This window comes from Procambarus clarkii, chromosome 23 (assembly GCF_040958095.1).
Source record: "Procambarus clarkii isolate CNS0578487 chromosome 23, FALCON_Pclarkii_2.0, whole genome shotgun sequence".
Lineage (NCBI taxonomy): Eukaryota > Metazoa > Arthropoda > Malacostraca > Decapoda > Cambaridae > Procambarus > Procambarus clarkii.
This window is the reverse complement of record NC_091172.1, coordinates 38,431,595-38,449,510: the sequence shown is the minus strand read 5'-3', so window position 1 is coordinate 38,449,510 and position 17,916 is coordinate 38,431,595. Positions and strand designations below refer to the sequence as shown.

At 41.9% G+C, this 17,916-nt stretch overlaps 1 protein-coding gene across 1 annotated transcript in view; it reads right to left on the bottom strand.

Annotated features, from left to right (window-relative positions):
• LOC138367911 (sulfotransferase 1E1-like) overlaps window positions 1-4,448 on the bottom strand; it is a 43,069-nt gene extending 38,621 nt beyond the window's left edge. Inside the window, exon 1 of the mRNA XM_069330188.1 lies at window positions 4,288-4,448. Coding sequence (XP_069186289.1) covers window positions 4,288-4,422 — 135 coding nt within the window. The 5' untranslated portion in view covers window positions 4,423-4,448. The remainder of the gene's footprint in view (window positions 1-4,287) is intronic.
• Window positions 4,449-17,916: the final 13,468 nt, after the last annotated feature.

Sequence of the window (17,916 nt, the reverse complement as noted above, 5' to 3'; positions counted from 1 at the left end):
TGTCCTTACCCAGGACCTCCCCCTCTCCCAGAAGAGCGAGTGGTTCATCTTCGTCCATTCGAAACCACTGGAGTTGATTATACAGGAGCCTTACTCCTCACTGGTAACCCAGATAATATACCAGTGAAGGCGTACATTTGTCTCTTTACCTGTGCTACAACCAGAGGCGTGCACTTAGAGGTTACCCCAGACATGAGTGCTGAAGCTTTCATTCAAGCTTTCCGCAGATTTGCTGCCCGACGATCATGTCCTAGATTAATGATATCAGACAACGGATCTAATTTTGTGGCAGGAGAAAGTTGTTTGCGAGAAGTCTGGAACCACCCTGAAGTGCAATCAGTCTTACAAAGAAGACAATGTCACTGGAAATTCATAGCACCAAGAGCCCCTTGGCAAGGTGGGTTCTATGAGCGAATGGTAGGCACAGTCAAAAGGTGTCTAAGGAAAACGTTACACCGACAAAAGGTCAGTTACTCAGAACTCCAAACTATTGTTGTGGAAATCGAGGCGCGAGTCAATAACCGCCCGATCACCTACCTGTCTGATGATTACACCCAGAGAGAACCACTGAGCCCCTCTCACTTGATCCATGGAGGTCTACTGAGCCCTCTCATCCCTTTAGCCGAAGAGGACCCTGTAGACCCGTCCCATGTGACCAGAGGAGACTTGGTGGAAAGCTACCAGCATCTTTCTAGAGTTATTAACAGGTGGAATGAGGTGTGGACTCGAGAGTACCTCACAGCTCTACGAGAGTACCACTATGGAGCTTCGAGTCCTTACAATAAGGTACAATTAAAACCTAGAGACCTTGTACTAGTCGACAGTGATGGACCAAGGTCCGAGTGGCCTATAGGAAAAATTGTCACCATTCACCCAGATCGACAAGGTGTCCTAAGAGTAGTTAAAGTCTTATGCAGAGGCAACACTACTCTAAAAACTTTAGAGAAGCTGGTTCCCCTTGAACTGACTGAACAAGAATATCAGCCAGATCCAGTTTCCCCAGTAATTTCAGAGGACAATGAATTTGTTCCTCCAAGCAACCGTCCCACTAGAGCTGCAGCTCAACAATGTAGGCGGAATTTGCGAGCCTATTATAACTCTGAAGAAGATTAATTTCCTTCACTTCCCACTGAGAAAACTGTGATGATACTACGGTGTGATATCACGTAACGAAACATTACACGTCACTATGACCCAAGATATCACATCACCGTAGATTCTGTTAGTTTAAATTGGGAGAGTTGAATTCTATAAATATTGTGTAGGCTACAAACAACATGTTTCAGTTGACATGTAAATAGCAAGACTCAAATTCTTGTAAGTCCTTGATAAATCCCGGACGTTTGTTATGTGTGTACTAACATACTAACATATTAACATACTAATGTATTAATCTTAATACCACTTCGGGATAGGTCAGTACGACACAGTACACTGCGACCCTAGAATCCGCCCCCCGGAGTTATGTTGGATATTTCCAACACCGAATACAGCATTGTTGTATTCTCATTACTTATTACTAACCATACTAAATATTGTAGTAAGTAAAATTAACAACTTGTAGAATTCTCATGTACTAATAATTCATCTGTGCAGTAGGCTAGAATTCTCACGTCACCTGACGCCAGTATTGCGTCAGATTTCATTACAGTAAACACATTATATCCAATTTGTGTGAGAATTAAATACGATTCTCCATAATTAAAGCATTCTGTATGACAACTGATTGCAGACGAATTGTTCTCTAACTAAAAGCCGAATAGAGCGTTAGAATCATAGCGTCTACCTCGCGATAGAGTTAACGTCATCAATGAATGCCATGGGGAGACATTAATTCCTCTCCCTTATATCTTTACTATTCTTAAATTAGTAAATATTAATAATTTGTTCCTCTAAATAATAAACCCGTCCAGTCTTTAAAGTTTTAAGCGCGAATGCGAGAAATATGAATGTTCGAGACAATAATTTGTGTTATGAACGTCGACTCGGCGTGGGTTGGAGGGACGCCATCCTCCTCAGTACGCGGACACGTGCAGAGCCGAAAGGAGGCAAAGCTGCGCTTACCGTACTCATAAAAAACGCCATTGTCCAGCAAATAGGACAGGTGTGATCCATCCTCAGATGAAAGCCGCCACTGTGAGGCGTGAATGACCTTGCAGATAATATCTTCAACTAGTGCTGGTGTTAAATAAGGGACCCCTTGATTTGGTTCCTGACGACACGTGATCAGCCAACTTGAAGCGCATCACTATCCAGGATAGGTTCACCGGAGCCTGGGATGCGAAAATACGGCAATCTTAATACTTATACAGTGCCCACAGCTAAGTACTCCTTTATTTGATGCATCATTTACAGGTCTGATAATAGCAGGGTGATTGTTCGTTATGAAGCGGGATAACACCTAATAACAGGTGATTAGCATTTCATCTGTAAATCTTAACATTTTTGAATATAAATTGAGTAGTTAAATCAATTGCTACTGGTAGTTATTTATCTTGCAGCCCGAGAGAAGAATTCCTCATGCTGCCTTCTCCATGTTGAACCGTACCATTCGTCAGTGTACCGGATCTGGAGATTAAGAGGACTTCTATGGTTATCTAAAGGAATCTGCTTCAAGCTAAGATTTATTTCCTTTTTATCCATTCCTTTGCAATTTGATTTATTCAGAATGTTTTGATATTAATGTGTGATTTACTGTAACTCATTATTATGCTCATATTCATATTCTTCTTTATGTGAATGATATTGTATTCAGTATTATTTTATAGGATTAGATTATTATTAATTGAATTAGTGAACGAACCACACTGATTCCTGGACGTACTTACCTCCAGTAATAACCCCCCAACGTAGGTGTTTGAGGCTTTGTTTCTTTTAATAATACAGCCCATTAATTAATCTTATGATCATGATTTCTAGTTATATCCATAGTTACTGGTTTCATCTAGGAATTATTTAATGATCAGAAATTCTCAGTTTCCCTCTTTACTTTAAAAGCGGGTGGTCCTTCGTAATTTAATTTACTACTTTAATTATTAATTAATCAGAATCAAGCCCAAATATCCCACAGTAATCTCCATCCCATGAAGTAACTCAACGTGACTAGTAATCTCCACCCCATGAACTAACTCAACGTGGCTAGTAATCTCCACCCCATGAACTAACTCAACGTGGCTAGTAATCTCCACCCCATGAACAAACTCAACGTGGCTAGTAATCTCCACCCCATAAAGTAACTCAACGTGGCTAGTAATCTCCACCCCCATGAAGTAACTCAACGTGACTAGTAATCTCCACCCCATGAAGTAACTCAACGTGGCTAGTAATCTCCACCCCATGAAGTAACTCAACGTGACTAGTAATTTCCACCCCATGAAGTAACTCAACGTGGCTAGTAATCTCCATCCCATGAAGTAACTCAACGTGACTAGTAATCTCCACCCCATGAACAAACTCAACGTGGCTAGTAATCTCCACCCCATGAACAAACTCAACGTGGCTAGTAATCTCCACCCCATGAACTAATTAAAACTACCAATCCCTGAACATCCATAGATCTGATTGGATTCTTCATCCATAGACTCTCCATCATTGTACCTAAGACTCCTTTTCAGGACCTCACTAAAACTCACTATCTCTGAATTTGACAAAGACTTACCATCGTTGGACCTGAACTGAGACTCTCCATTAATTGACCTAACAAATACTCTACAAGCTGGACCTGAATAAGAGTCTCCATCCCTCCTCTCTACTGTTAAAGTTTCTTACAGTGGAGTTCAGGACATTTAGATCCCTATGCTGTTAAACGTTCGCAAATGTACAGTATTTTTACACTATGGTTGAGAGAGAACAGCTGTGTCCACCCCGTGTCTTCCAGGCGGCTCAGGTGACACCTGTCACTATATACCAGTACCTGGTGGTTTAGGTATAATTGGACAAATGTATTTCTTTCTCAGAGTCTAATAGAATGTAATGTTTGTGAGAGACAAGTTCCCTGTAAACGAAGGTTGCATCATGCCACTTCCTGGCATGATGCTTCAACATAACACTTCATCAACATTTTACTCTCCTAACACTCATATTCTCAAGCTACAACTTCTCATCCCAGTGTCACTAACTACCTCACATCTATGAGGAAATATAGAGGCCTGAAACTGCCCAAAACACACTGTGCTAAACACTAATAAAATCGAGAGTCATATAAAATAACATGTAATAACATAAAACATTTTCCTGTACCATAATAACAACTCTGCTTAGTAACCAAACAAAGTTCAGTAGACTTACATTATCAAGTTGTTGCTGGGTGAGGCGGGTACCCAAGAACTCATTCAGAGTTCTTAGTTCTTTCATTACGTCAGTTTTCAGGTCTTCATAAAAGAGAAAATGCATGTTGGGATGGTCCTTGTTCTTCCACGCCATCTTCACGTGGGGCCAGAATGGGTTGTACAATACTGTCGGCATATGGCAACTTTATAATACTCAGTTATGATTAATATATAGTCAAAATCTCATGCTATTACAATAAGGCTAATAATATTACCTCATAAAGTATGGAAAATAAAGTCTATTTTTATTTACAAAATGTGAAAAAGTTCAAAATAATTATTTTTCATCGACTGCTCTTCATTCTGAGAGATTTTGTTTATCATTTGAACAATATAGGAAGGAACAATATTATCTATGTTTTATGTTCCACGACACAATATTATCTATGCTTCAAGTTCCACGACACAATATTATCTATGCTTCAAGTTCCACGACACAATATTATCTATGCTTCAAGTTCCACGACACAAACTGCTACGGAGTGTTTGGTACATTTTTAGTTGACACCATTAATCTTTCTCTCTCTGTCTCTTCCTTCACTTTGTCCAAGTCATCTTGGAGCCCCATGCAGTTATCCTCTGCCATAATCCTCCTCATTATTTTTCACATCATCAGTAAATATTGAAAGTTTATTCCTTCTCGAAGAGTTTATTCCTTCTCGAAGAGTTTATTCCTTCTCGAAGAGTTTATTCCTTCTGAAAGATCGTTTACATTTATGATATACAGGATAGGTCCAAGGACTGAACCCTGTGGGACTCCACTTATAACATCTCGCTACTCTGAGATTTCACGCCTCACAGTACCTCACCGTCTTCTGATGCTTTGGTTTTGCCTTATCCACTCGAGTAAAATCCCTGTAACTCCTGCCTTCTTCCTCAACTTATGCACTGCTCTCTTATGGAATACTGTGTCAATGGTTTTCTGGCAGGCAAAAAAAATGCAATCTGCTCACCATTCTCTCTTGTCTAATTTAAATCTATTAAACATGTGAGGCAAGATTTGTCACCTCTGAACCCATGCTGATGGTGTTACAAAGTTCCTTCTCTCCAGATTCTCTATTAATTTTTCTCACACTCTTTTTCCAACACCTTGCATGATAAGAAAGTTAGGAGCACTGGCCTGTAGGTACTGTTTCTTATCTGTCTCTCGTTTTGTATACCGGGACGATATTTGCTGTCTTTCAAATATTTTATGGTTCTGTTACCAGTGAACTGTTACCATTGAGAGAGGTAAGCATAGTGTTTTTGCTCTCTTTTTTTTAGTATCCATAGCGAGATTTCATCTGGGCTAACAGCCTTTGTCACATCAAATTCAAGCTTACCTCTTGATTGGTAATCTTAACTTTCTCTAGTGGTGCTTGGTTAGGTGTCCCCTCTATTAGTTAAGGAACTTTTCCTTGGTCTCTTGTGAAGACCTCCTGAAATCTCTTGTTGAGTTCCTTGCACCACTCCTTGTCATTCTCAGTGAACCTGTTAGCCCCTATTTTTAGTTTCATTACCTGTTCCTTCACTGGTTTTTCCTCATGAAGTGACTGTGTAGCAATTCTGATTATCTTTGCTTTATTTGCTATGTAATTCTTATTGTCTCTCTGCTTCTCTTCTCTGCTTCTGCTTCTGAGGTACTCATTCTTTGCCTTCTGGTATCTCCCTCTGTTCTGCTTTGTACAAGGTCACTACATGACGTTGAACTAAGTTAATTTTTTGCCACCTTACATCCCTGAATAAACCACGCGTTTCTCATTTGTATTTTGTGTTTTTTCTTTTGGACTGGTACAAACGCTGCCCCTTTTACAGTTCTGGGTGACGTATTCAATCACGTCTTGTGCAGCCTATCCTCTGAGCTCTGTTGCCCTGGTATTTCTATTAGGGATTTTCGTATCTCCTCGTAATTTTCCTTTCGGTATGCAAGCCTTTGTTTTCTTCGAGTAAGTTATACTTACCTCTACCAGATATTCAAACAACAATACATTGTGGTCACTCATTCCCATGGAGAATAAGTAATCACAAAGTGATCACTTATATGTTAGGAATAAGTTGATTTTCCTTATATCTAAATCGCTTAAACTAAATTCTAGCTTGTTCGTCATTACCTTTCATTCATGTGCGTCAATTGACACACTGGTTGAAGACCGTTCTTATTGCCACATCCATTAGTTTAGCTCTTCTTGTCTCTGTTCTCCATGCAGTTCTTTGTTCAAACATCCATGGTTGAAGTTTCCTATGATTAGAAGCCACGATCAATTTCTATAGGTATCAGAGGCTCCACTTTCTATTGTAGTAGTAACTACTATGCTGTTTCTGTAATACTCTTGCCTGAGTCTCCTGTCATTTAATGAAGGGTTATATATTACTATGACTACTATCTTTGGTCCTCCCATTGTCATAGCGTCTGTTATGTAGTCTCTGAACCCCTGGCAGACAAGGATATCCATTTCCTAGAAACTTCAGTCCTTTTTGTATCAGTAGGGGCCACTACTCCTTCCCCCCCCCCCCCCTTTCCATATTACAGGCCCTGGGAAAACACTACATTTGTTATGATGCTTGTCAATTTGCTTTAAGTGAATGCTATTACACTTGGATTGTCCTCATTTGTTCTTTCCCTAAGTTTACTTGCTTTAATTGTAATTTCGTCTATGTTTGAATACATTTATTTGAAACTAACTGTCCAGTCACACTTTCCCTTGGTGTCGATACCACTGGTGGAGGAGGTTGCTTGGTTGGGTTACTGCATGTTGGGGAAGATTCTGTGGGCTGAGGGAGAGTAGGTGGGCAGAGGGGATGGGCTTATAGGTTGCTGAGGTGGGGAATGATGGAGCCGACGATGATGATGATGAAGATTAAGCCACCCTAAAGGTGGCACGGGCATGAATAGCCCGGAAGTGGTGGCCCTTTTGAGCCATTACCAGTATCAAGAGCTGATACTGGAGATCTATGGAGGTACGACTGCACCCTGTGTGACGGGAGATGTCTCCCGACCTGTGAGAGATGGAGCCGACATATGGCCGGGAATTATATAGTAGGTGACTGGGAGTACATGGTAGCCCTGAGACAAGGGGGGCAGTGGGGCCCTGGGATGGGGATGTAGGAAGGGTTTGGGGTGGGGGTTCATGGAGGGTGTCGGATGGGTGGAGGCAGATAGGGCCAGGGATGGGAGAGCTGGGAGGGCATGGGACAGGGTAACAAGGGAAGCATGCAATAAGGAAACAGGTGGGGGGCATGGAGTGGGAAAATAGGAAGGGAATAGGGTGGGGGAATAGGAAGTGAATTGGATGGGGGAATAGGGAGGGGTATGGAGTGGGGGAACAGGGAGGGCATTAGGGTGGGTGTGAGGTGGGGGAACAGGGAAAGCATAAGATGGGAGAATAGGGAGGGTATGGGGGGGGGGCAAGACGGGCATAGGGTGGGGAGAAAGGGAGAAAGGGAGAAAGTTGGGTGGGGTGTGTCTCTATGGGATTAGGAGGTGTAGGTTGTGTTTGGGAGAGTAAGATTTTCGGGAGTGGGACAATGTGTGATCTAGCTTTCTGTTGCACATCTTTCTGGGGCTGCTCTTCTGCTGGTGGAGAGTTCATCACTCCCTCTGAAGTTCCTGAGCTGAGACCTATGGCTCTCCCAATCCTTCCCCTCTCCTTGTATCTCTTCCTTGCTTCTGACACCTTGACTCTCTCTTCCCTTGTCATGTTCTTCTGCAGAAAAACATAATTTTATTACATTTCATACCAAAGTTTATTTGTATTGGAAAAGATTTCCTTTTTTGTGGCAATTCATGAATACCATTTTTATTAGCCGATTTGTTTCCTACTTGTAACCTCCTACCATGAAACACTTTCTCTTTACTACCATCAACCCATTCCATTTGCCAGCCCTCCTGGGTCTTTGTCATGGTTGTTCGGTCCTTTCTTTTCCACTACTGATTAGAGCCTTCCTGTTCATGAACTCTTATTATTACTACAATTGTTTTCCTTTCCAGCAGCTGACTAGTACACTTTGCTGCTTCCTGTGAAACATCTGGGCTTCTTTGGAACATTTCTGCAAATGGGGATATAGGTGGAAGAGGCCCTTCATCAGTTTCATTCATTGTTTCTTGGGAGATTGTTTCACTCCTACTGAGTTTCACTGAGATTTTCAATGAGGCTTTTTATCTCCTCCGTATCTGATTTCAGTCCACTTTGAAGGCTTTAATTGTTCAATTTTTCTTTCAGTTCTCTGCAGAAATGTTCAAATATTCAGTTAATCATCTGACTAGTAGTATCTACTAGTCCCTGCCTTCCCTGTATGTTGTTGTTCCTTCCCTGTATGTTGTTGTTCCTTCCCTGTAAGTTGTTGTTGTTCCTTCCCTGTATGTTGTTGTTCCTTCCCTGTATGTTGTTGTTCCTTCCCTGTAAGTTGTTGTTGTTCCTTCCCTGTATGTTGTTGTTCCTTCCCTGTATGTTGTTGTTCCTTCCCTGTAAGTTGTTGTTGTTCCTTCCCTGTATGTTGTTGTTCCTTCCCTGTATGTTGTTGTTCCTTCCCTGTATGTTGTTGTTCCTTCCCTGTATGTTGTTGTTCCTTCCCTGTATGTTGTTGTTCCTTCCCTGTATGTTGTTGTTCCTTCCCTATAAGTTGTTGTTGTTCCTTCCCTGTATGTTGTTGTTCCTTCCCTGTATGTTGTTGTTCCTTCCCTGTAAGTTGTTGTTGTTCCTTCCCTGTATGTTGTTGTTCCTTCCCTGTAAGTTGTTGTTGTTCCTTCCCTGTATGTTGTTGTTGTTCCATCCCTGTATGTTGTTGTTCCTTCCCTGTATGTTGTTGTTCCTTCCCTGTATGTTGTTGTTCCTTCCCTGTATGTTGTTGTTCCTTCCCTGTATGTTGTTGTTCCTTCCCTGTAAGTTGTTGTTGTTCCTTCCCTGTATGTTGTTGTTCCTTCCTTGTATGTTGTTGTTCCTTCCCTGTAAGTTGTTGTTGTTCCATCCCTGTATGTTGTTGTTCCTTCCCTGTATGTTGTTGTTCCTTCCCTGTATGTTGTTGTTCCTTCCCTGTATGTTGTTGTTCCTTCCCTGTATGTTGTTGTTCCTTCCCTGTATGTTGTTGTTCCTTCCCTGTAAGTTGTTGTTGTTCCATCCCTGTATGTTGTTGTTCCTTCCCTGTATGTTGTTGTTCCTTCCCTGTATGTTGTTGTTCCTTCCCTGTATGTTGTTGTTCCTTCCCTGTAAGTTGTTGTTGTTCCATCCCTGTATGTTGTTGTTCCTTCCCTGTATGTTGTTGTTCCTTCCCTGTATGTTGTTGTTGTTCCTTCCCTGTATGTTGTTGTTCCTTCCCTGTAAGTTGTTGTTGTTCCTTCCCTGTATGTTGTTGTTCCTTCCCTGTATGTTGTTGTTCCTTCCCTGTATGTTGTTGTTCCTTCCCTGTAAGTTGTTGTTGTTCCTTCCCTGTATGTTGTTGTTCCATCCCTGTATGTTGTTGTTCCTTCCCTGTATGTTGTTGTTCCATCCCTGTATGTTGTTGTTCCTTCCCTGTATGTTGTTGTTCCATCCCTGTATGTTGTTGTTCCTTCCCTGTATGTTGTTGTTCCTTCCCTGTATGTTGTTGTTGTTCCATCCCTGTATGTTGTTGTTCCTTCCCTGTATGTTGTTGTTCCTTCCCTGTATGTTGTTGTTCCTTCCCTGTATGTTGTTGTTCCTTCCCTGTATGTTGTTGTTCCTTCCCTGTATGTTGTTGTTCCTTCCCTGTAAGTTGTTGTTGTTCCTTCCCTGTATGTTGTTGTTCCTTCCCTGTATGTTGTTGTTCCTTCCCTGTGTGTTGTTGTTCCTTCCCTGTATGTTGTTGTTCCTTCCCTGTATGTTGTTGTTCCTTCCCTGTATGTTGTTGTTGTTCCTTCCCATAAGTTGTTGTTGTTCCATCCCTTTATGTTGTTGTTCCTTCCCTGTAAGTTGTTGTTGTTCCTTCCTTGTAAGTTGTTGTTGTTCCATCCCTGTCTGTTGTTGTTTCTTCCCTGTATGTTGTTGTTCCTTCCCTGTATGTTGTTGTTGTTCCTTCCCTGTATGTTGTTGTTGTTCCATCCCTGTATGTTGTTGTTGTTCCTTCCCTGAATGTTGTTATTCCTTCCCTGTATGTTGTTGTTCCTTCCCTGTATGTTGTTGTTGTTCCTTCCCTGTAAGTTGTTGTTGTTCCTTCCCTGTATGTTGTTGTTGTTCCTTCCCTGTATGTTGTTGTTGTTCCTTCCTGTATGTTGTTGTTCCTTCCCTGTATGTTGTTGTTCCTTCCCTGTATGTTGTTTGTTCCTTCCCTGTATGTTGTTGTTCCTTCCCTGTATGTTGTTGTTCCTTCCCTGTATGTTGTTGTTCCTTCCCTGTATGTTGTTGTTGTTCCTTCCCTGTATGTTGTTGTTGTTCCTTCCCTGTAAGTTGTTGTTGTTCCTTCCCTGTATGTTGTTGTTGTTCCTTCCCTGTATGTTGTTGTTCCTTCCCTGTAAGTTGTTGTTGTTCCTTCCCTGTATGTTGTTGTTCCTTCCCTGTATGTTGTTGTTGTTCCTTCCCTGTATGTTGTTGTTCCTTCCCTGTAAGTTGTTGTTGTTCCTTCCCTGTATGTTGTTGTTCCTTCCCTGTATGTTGTTGTTCCTTCCCTGTATATTGTTGTTCCTTCCCTGTATGTTGTTGTTCCTTCCCTGTATGTTGTTGTTCCTTCCCTGTAAGTTGTTGTTGTTCCTTCCCTGTATGTTGTTGTTCCATCCCTGTATGTTGTTGTTCCTTCCCTGTATATTGTTGTTCCTTCCCTGTATGTTGTTGTTCCTTCCCTGTAAGTTGTTGTTGTTCCTTCCCTGTATGTTGTTGTTCCTTCCCTGTATGTTGTTGTTCCTTCCCTGTATGTTGTTGTTCCTTCCCTGTAAGTTGTTGTTGTTCCTTCCCTGTATGTTGTTGTTCCTTCCCTGTATGTTGTTGTTCCTTCCCTGTATGTTGTTGTTCCTTCCCTGTAAGTTGTTGTTGTTCCTTCCCTGTATGTTGTTGTTCCTTCCCTGTATGTTGTTGTTCCTTCCCTGTATGTTGTTGTTCCTTCCCTGTAAGTTGTTGTTGTTCCATTCCCTGTATGTTGTTGTTCCTTCCCTGTATGTTGTTGTTCCTTCCCTGTATGTTGTTGTTCCTTCCCTGTATGTTGTTGTTCCTTCCCTGTATGTTGTTGTTCCTTCCCTGTATGTTGTTGTTGTTCCTTCCCTGTATGTTGTTGTTCCTTCCCTGTAAGTTGTTGTTGTTCCTTCCCTGTATGTTGTTGTTCCCTTCCCTGTATGTTGTTGTTCCTTCCCGATGTGTTGTTGTTCCTATCCCTGTATGTTGTTGTTCCTTCCCTGTATGTTGTTGTTCCTTCCCTGTATGTTGTTGTTCCTTCCCTGTATGTTGTTGTTGTTCCTTCCCTGTATGTTGTTGTTCCTTCCCTGTATAGTTGTGTTGTTCCTTCCCTGTATGTTGTTGTTCCTTCCCTGTCTGTTGTTGTTCCTTCCCTGTATGTTGTTGTTCCTTCCCTGTATGTTGTTGTTTCCTTCCCTGTATGTTGTTGTTCCTTCCCTGTAATGTTGTTGTTGTTCCTTCCCTGTATGTTGTTGTTCCTTCCCTGTATGTTGTTGTTCCTTCCCTGTATGTTGTTGTTCCTTCCCTGTATTGTTGTTGTTCCTTCCCTGTATGTTGTTGTTCCTTCCCTGTATGTGTTGTTGTTCCTTCCCTGTATGTTGTTGTTCCTTCCCTGTATGTTGTTGTTCCTTCCCCTGTAAGTTGTTGTTGTTCCTTCCCTGTATGTTGTTGTTGTTCCTTCCCTGTAGTTGTTGTTGTTCCTTCCCTGTAAGTTGTTGTTGTTCCTTCCCTGTATGTTGTTGTTCCTTCCCTGTATGTTGTTGTTCCTTCCTGTATGTTGTTGTTCCTTCCTGTATGTTGTTGTTCCTTCCCTGTATGTTGTTGTTGTTCCTTCCCTGTATGTTGTTGTTCTTCCCTGTATGTTGTTGTTCCTTCCCTGTATGTTGTTGTTGTTCCTTCCCTGTAAGTGTTGGTCCTTCCCTTGTATGTTGTTCCTTCCCTGTATTGTTGTTGTTCCTTCCCTGTATGTTGTTGTTCCTTCCCTGTATGTTGTTGTTCCTTCCCTGTAAGTTGTTGTTGTTCCTTCCCTGTATGTTGTTGTTCCTTCCCTGTATGTTGTTGTTTCCTTCCCTGTATGTTGTTGTTCCTTCCCTGTAAGTTGTTGTTGTTCCTTCCCTGTATGTTGTTGTTCCTTCCCTGTATGTTTGTTGTTCCTTCCCTGTAGTGTTGTTGTTCCTTCCCTGTATGTTGTTGTTCCTTCCCTGTATGTTGTTGTTCCTTCCCTGTATGGTGTTGTTCCTTCCCTGTATGTTGTTGTTCCTTCCCTGTATGTTGTTGTTCCTTCCCTGTATGTTGTTGTTCCTTCCCTGTATGTTGTTGTTCCTTCCCTGTATGTTGTTGTTCCTTCCCTGTAGTTGTTGTTGTTCCTTCCCTGTATGTTGTTGTTCCTTCCCTGTATGTTGTTGTTCCTTCCCTGTATGTTGTTGTTCCTTCCTGTATGTTGTTGTTCCTTCCCTGTATGTTGTTGTTCCTTCCCTGTATGTTGTTGTTCCTTCCCTGTATGTTGTTGTTCCTTCCCTGTATGTTGTTGTTCCTTCCCTGTATGTTGTTGTTCCTTCCCTGTAAGTTGTTGTTGTTCCTTCCCTGTATGTTGTTGTTCCTTCCCTGTATGTTGTTGTTCCTTCCCTGTAAGTTGTTGTTGTTCCTTCCCTGTATGTTGTTGTTCCTTCCCTGTATGTTGTTGTTCCTTCCCTGTATGTTGTTGTTCCTTCCCTGTATGTTGTTGTTCCTTCCCTGTATGTTGTTGTTCCTTCCCTGTATGTTGTTTGTTCCTTCCCTGTAGTTGTTGTTGTTCCTTCCCTGTAGTTGTTGTTGTTCCTTCCCTGTATGTTTGTTGTTTCCTTCCCTGTATGTTGTTGTTGTTCCTTCCCTGTATGTTGTTGTTGTTCCTTCCCTGTATGTTGTTGTTCCTTCCCTGTATGTTGTTGTTCTTCCCTGTAAGTTGTTGTTGTTCCTTCCCTGTATGTTGTTGTTCCTTCCCTGTATGTTGTTGTTCCTTCCCTGTATGTTGTTGTTCCTTCCCTGTATGTTGTTGTTCCTTCCCTGTATGTTGTGTTGTTCCTTCCCTGTATGTTGTTGTTGTTCCTTCCCTGTATGTTGTTGTTGTTCCTTCCTGTAAGTGTTGTTGTTCCTTCCCTGTATGTTGTTGTTCCTTCCCTGTATGTTGTTGTTCCTTCCCTGTAAGTTGTTGTTGTTCCTTCCCTGTATGTTGTTGTTCCTTCCCTGTATGTTGTTGTTGTTCCTTCCCTGTATGTTGTTGTTCCTTCCCTGTATGTTGTTGTTCCTTCCCTGTATGTTGTTGTTGTTCCTTCCCTGTAAGTTGTTGTTGTTCCTTCCCTGTATGTTGTTGTTCCTTCCCTGTATGTTGTTGTTCCTTCCCTGTATGTTGTTGTTCCTTCCCTGTAGTTGTTGTTGTTCCTTCCCTGTAATGTTGTTTGTTCCTTCCCTGTAGTTGTTGTTGTTCCTTCCCTGTATGTTGTTGTTCCTTCCCTGTATGTTGTTGTTCCTTCCCTGCTAGTTGTTGTTCCTTCCCTGTATGTTGTTGTTCCTTCCCTGTATGTTGTTGTTCCTTCCCTGTAGTGTTGTTGTTCCTTCCCTGTAATTGTTGTTGTTCCTTCCCTGTATGTTGTTGTTCCTTCCCTGTATGTTGTTGTTCCTTCCCTGTATGTTGTTGTTCCTTCCCTGTAAGTTGTTGTTGTTCCTTCCCTGTATGTTGTTGTTCCTTCCCTGTATGTTGTTGTTCCTTCCCTGTAAGTTGTTGTTCCTTCCCTGTAAGTTGTTGTTGTTCCATCCCTGTATGTTGTTGTTCCTTCCCTGTATGTTGTTGTTCCTTCCCTGTATGTTGTTGTTCCTTCCCTGTATGTTGTTGTTCCTTCCCTGTATGTTGTTGTTCCTTCCCTGTATGTTGTTGTTCCTTCCCTGTAAGTTGTTGTTCCTTCCCTGTATGTTGTTGTTCCTTCCCTGTATGTTGTTGTTCCTTCCCTGTATGTTGTTGTTCCTTCCCTGTATGTTGTTGTTCCTTCCCTGTATGTTGTTGTTCCTTCCCTGTATGTTGTTGTTCCTTCCCTGTATGTTGTTGTTCCTTCCCTGTATGTTGTTGTTCCTTCCCTGTATGTTGTTGTTCCTTCCCTGTATTGTTGTTGTTCCTTCCCTGTATGTTGTTGTTCCTTCCCTGTATGTTGTTGTTCCTTCCCTGTATGTTGTTGTTCCTTCCCTGTATGTTGTTGTTCCTTCCCTGTATGTTGTTGTTCCTTCCCTGTATGTTGTTGTTCCTTCCCTGTATGTTGTTGTTCCTTCCCTGTATGTTGTTGTTCCTTCCCTGTATGTTGTTGTTCCTTCCCTGTAAGTTGTTGTTGTTCCTTCCCTGTATGTTGTTGTTCCTTCCCTGTATGTTGTTGTTCCTTCCCTGTATGTTGTTGTTCCTTCCCTGTATGTTGTTGTTCCTTCCCTGTATGTTGTTGTTCCTTCCCTGTATGTTGTTGTTGTTCCTTCCCTGTAAGTTGTTGTTGTTCCATTCCCTGTATGTTGTTGTTCCTTCCCTGTAAGTTGTTGTTGTTCCTTCCTTGTAAGTTGTTGTTGTTCCATCCCTGTCTGTTGTTGTTCTTCCCTGTATGTTGTTGTTCCTTCCCTGTATGTTGTTGTTGTTCCTTCCCTGTATGTTGTTGTTCCTTCCCTGTATGTTGTTGTTGTTCCTTCCCTGTATGTTGTTGTTCCTTCCCTGTATGTTGTTGTTCCTTCCCTGTATGTTGTTGTTGTTCCTTCCCTGTAAGTTGTTGTTGTTCCTTCCCTGTATGTTGTTGTTGTTCCTTCCCTGTATGTTGTTGTTGTTCCTTCCCTGTATGTTGTTGTTCCTTCCCTGTATGTTGTTGTTCCTTCCCTGTATGTTGTTGTTCCTTCCCTGTATGTTGTTGTTGTTCCTTCCCTGTATGTTGTTGTTCCTTCCCTGTATGTTGTTGTTCCTTCCCTGTATGTTGTTGTTGTTCCTTCCCTGTATGTTGTTGTTGTTCCTTCCCTGTAAGTTGTTGTTGTTCCTTCCCTGTATGTTGTTGTTGTTCCTTCCCTGTATGTTGTTGTTCCTTCCCTGTAAGTTGTTGTTGTTCCTTCCCTGTATGTTGTTGTTCCTTCCCTGTATGTTGTTGTTCCTTCCCTGTATGTTGTTGTTCCTTCCCTGTAAGTTGTTGTTGTTCCTTCCCTGTATGTTGTTGTTCCATCCCTGTATGTTGTTGTTCCTTCCCTGTATATTGTTGTTCCTTCCCTGTATGTTGTTGTTCCTTCCCTGTAAGTTGTTGTTGTTCCTTCCCTGTATGTTGTTGTTCCTTCCCTGTATGTTGTTGTTCCTTCCCTGTATGTTGTTGTTCCTTCCCTGTAAGTTGTTGTTGTTCCTTCCCTGTATGTTGTTGTTCCTTCCCTGTATGTTGTTGTTCCTTCCCTGTATGTTGTTGTTCCTTCCCTGTAAGTTGTTGTTGTTCCTTCCCTGTATGTTGTTGTTCCTTCCCTGTATGTTGTTGTTCCTTCCCTGTAAGTTGTTGTTCCTTCCCTGTAAGTTGTTGTTGTTCCATCCCTGTATGTTGTTGTTCCTTCCCTGTATGTTGTTGTTCCTTCCCTGTATGTTGTTGTTCCTTCCCTGTATGTTGTTGTTCCTTCCCTGTATGTTGTTGTTGTTCCTTCCCTGTATGTTGTTGTTGTTCCTTCCCTGTAAGTTGTTGTTGTTCCATCCCTGTATGTTGTTGTTCCTTCCCTGTATGTTGTTGTTCCTTCCCTGTATGTTGTTGTTCCTTCCCTGTATGTTGTTGTTCCTTCCCTGTATGTTGTTGTTGTTCCTTCCCTGTATGTTGTTGTTCCTTCCCTGTATGTTGTTGTTGTTCCTTCCCTGTATGTTGTTGTTCCTTCCCTGTATGTTGTTGTTCCTTCCCTGTAAGTTGTTGTTGTTCCTTCCCTGTATGTTGTTGTTCCTTCCCTGTATGTTGTTGTTCCTTCCCTGTAAGTTGTTTTTGTTCCATCCCTGTATGTTGTTGTTCCTTCCCTGTATGTTGTTGTTCCTTCCCTGTATGTTGTTGTTCCTTCCCTGTATGTTGTTGTTCCTTCCCTGTATGTTGTTGTTCCTTCCCTGTATGTTGTTGTTCCTTCCCTGTAAGTTGTTGTTGTTCCATCCCTGTATGTTGTTGTTCCTTCCCTGTATGTTGTTGTTCCATCCCTGTATGTTGTTGTTCCTTCCCTGTATGTTGTTGTTCCTTCCCTGTAAGTTGTTGTTGTTCCATCCCTGTATGTTGTTGTTCCTTCCCTGTATGTTGTTGTTCCTTCCCTGTATGTTGTTGTTCCTTCCCTGTATGTTGTTGTTGTTCCTTCCCTGTAAGTTGTTGTTGTTCCTTCCCTGTAAGTTGTTGTTGTTCCTTCCCTGTATGTTGTTGTTCCTTCCCTATATGTTGTTGTTCCTTCCCTGTATGTTGTTGTTCCTTCCCTGTATGTTGTTGTTGTTCCTTCCCTGTAAGTTGTTGTTGTTCCTTCCCTGTATGTTGTTGTTCCTTCCCTGTATGTTGTTGTTCCTTCCCTGTATGTTGTTGTTGTTCCTTCCCTGTAAGTTGTTGTTGTTCCTTCCCTGTATGTTGTTGTTCCTTCCCTATATGTTGTTGTTCCTTCCCTGTAAGTTGTTGTTGTTCCTTCCCTGTATGTTGTTGTTCCTTCCCTGTATGTTGTTGTTCCTTCCCTGTGTGTTGTTGTTGTTCCTTCCCTGTAAGTTGTTGTTGTTCCATCCCTGTATGTTGTTGTTCCTTCCCTGTATGTTGTTGTTCCTTCCCTGTAAGTTGTTGTTGTTCCTTCCCTGTATGTTGTTGTTCCTTCCCTGTATGTTGTTGTTCCTTCCCTGTATGTTGTTGTTCCTTCCCTGTATGTTGTTGTTCCTTCCCTGTAAGTTGTTGTTGTTCCTTCCCTGTATGTTGTTGTTCCATCCCTGTATGTTGTTGTTCCTTCCCTGTATGTTGTTGTTCCATCCCTGTATGTTGTTGTTCCTTCCCTGTATGTTGTTGTTCCATCCCTGTATGTTGTTGTTCCTTCCCTGTATGTTGTTGTTCCTTCCCTGTATGTTGTTGTTGTTCCATCCCTGTATGTTGTTGTTCCTTCCCTGTATGTTGTTGTTCCTTCCCTGTATGTTGTTGTTCCTTCCCTGTATGTTGTTGTTCTTTCCCTGTATGTTGTTGTTCCTTCCCTGTATGTTGTTGTTCCTTCCCTGTAAGTTGTTGTTGTTCCTTCCCTGTATGTTGTTGTTCCTTCCCTGTATGTTGTTGTTCCTTCCCTGTGTGTTGTTGTTCCTTCCCTGTATGTTGTTGTTCCTTCCCTGTATGTTGTTGTTCCTTCCCTGTATGTTGTTGTTGTTCCTTCCCATAAGTTGTTGTTGTTCCATCCCTTTATGTTGTTGTTCCTTCCCAGTAAGTTGTTGTTGTTCCTTCCTTGTAAGTTGTTGTTGTTCCATCCCTGTCTGTTGTTGTTTCTTCCCTGTATGT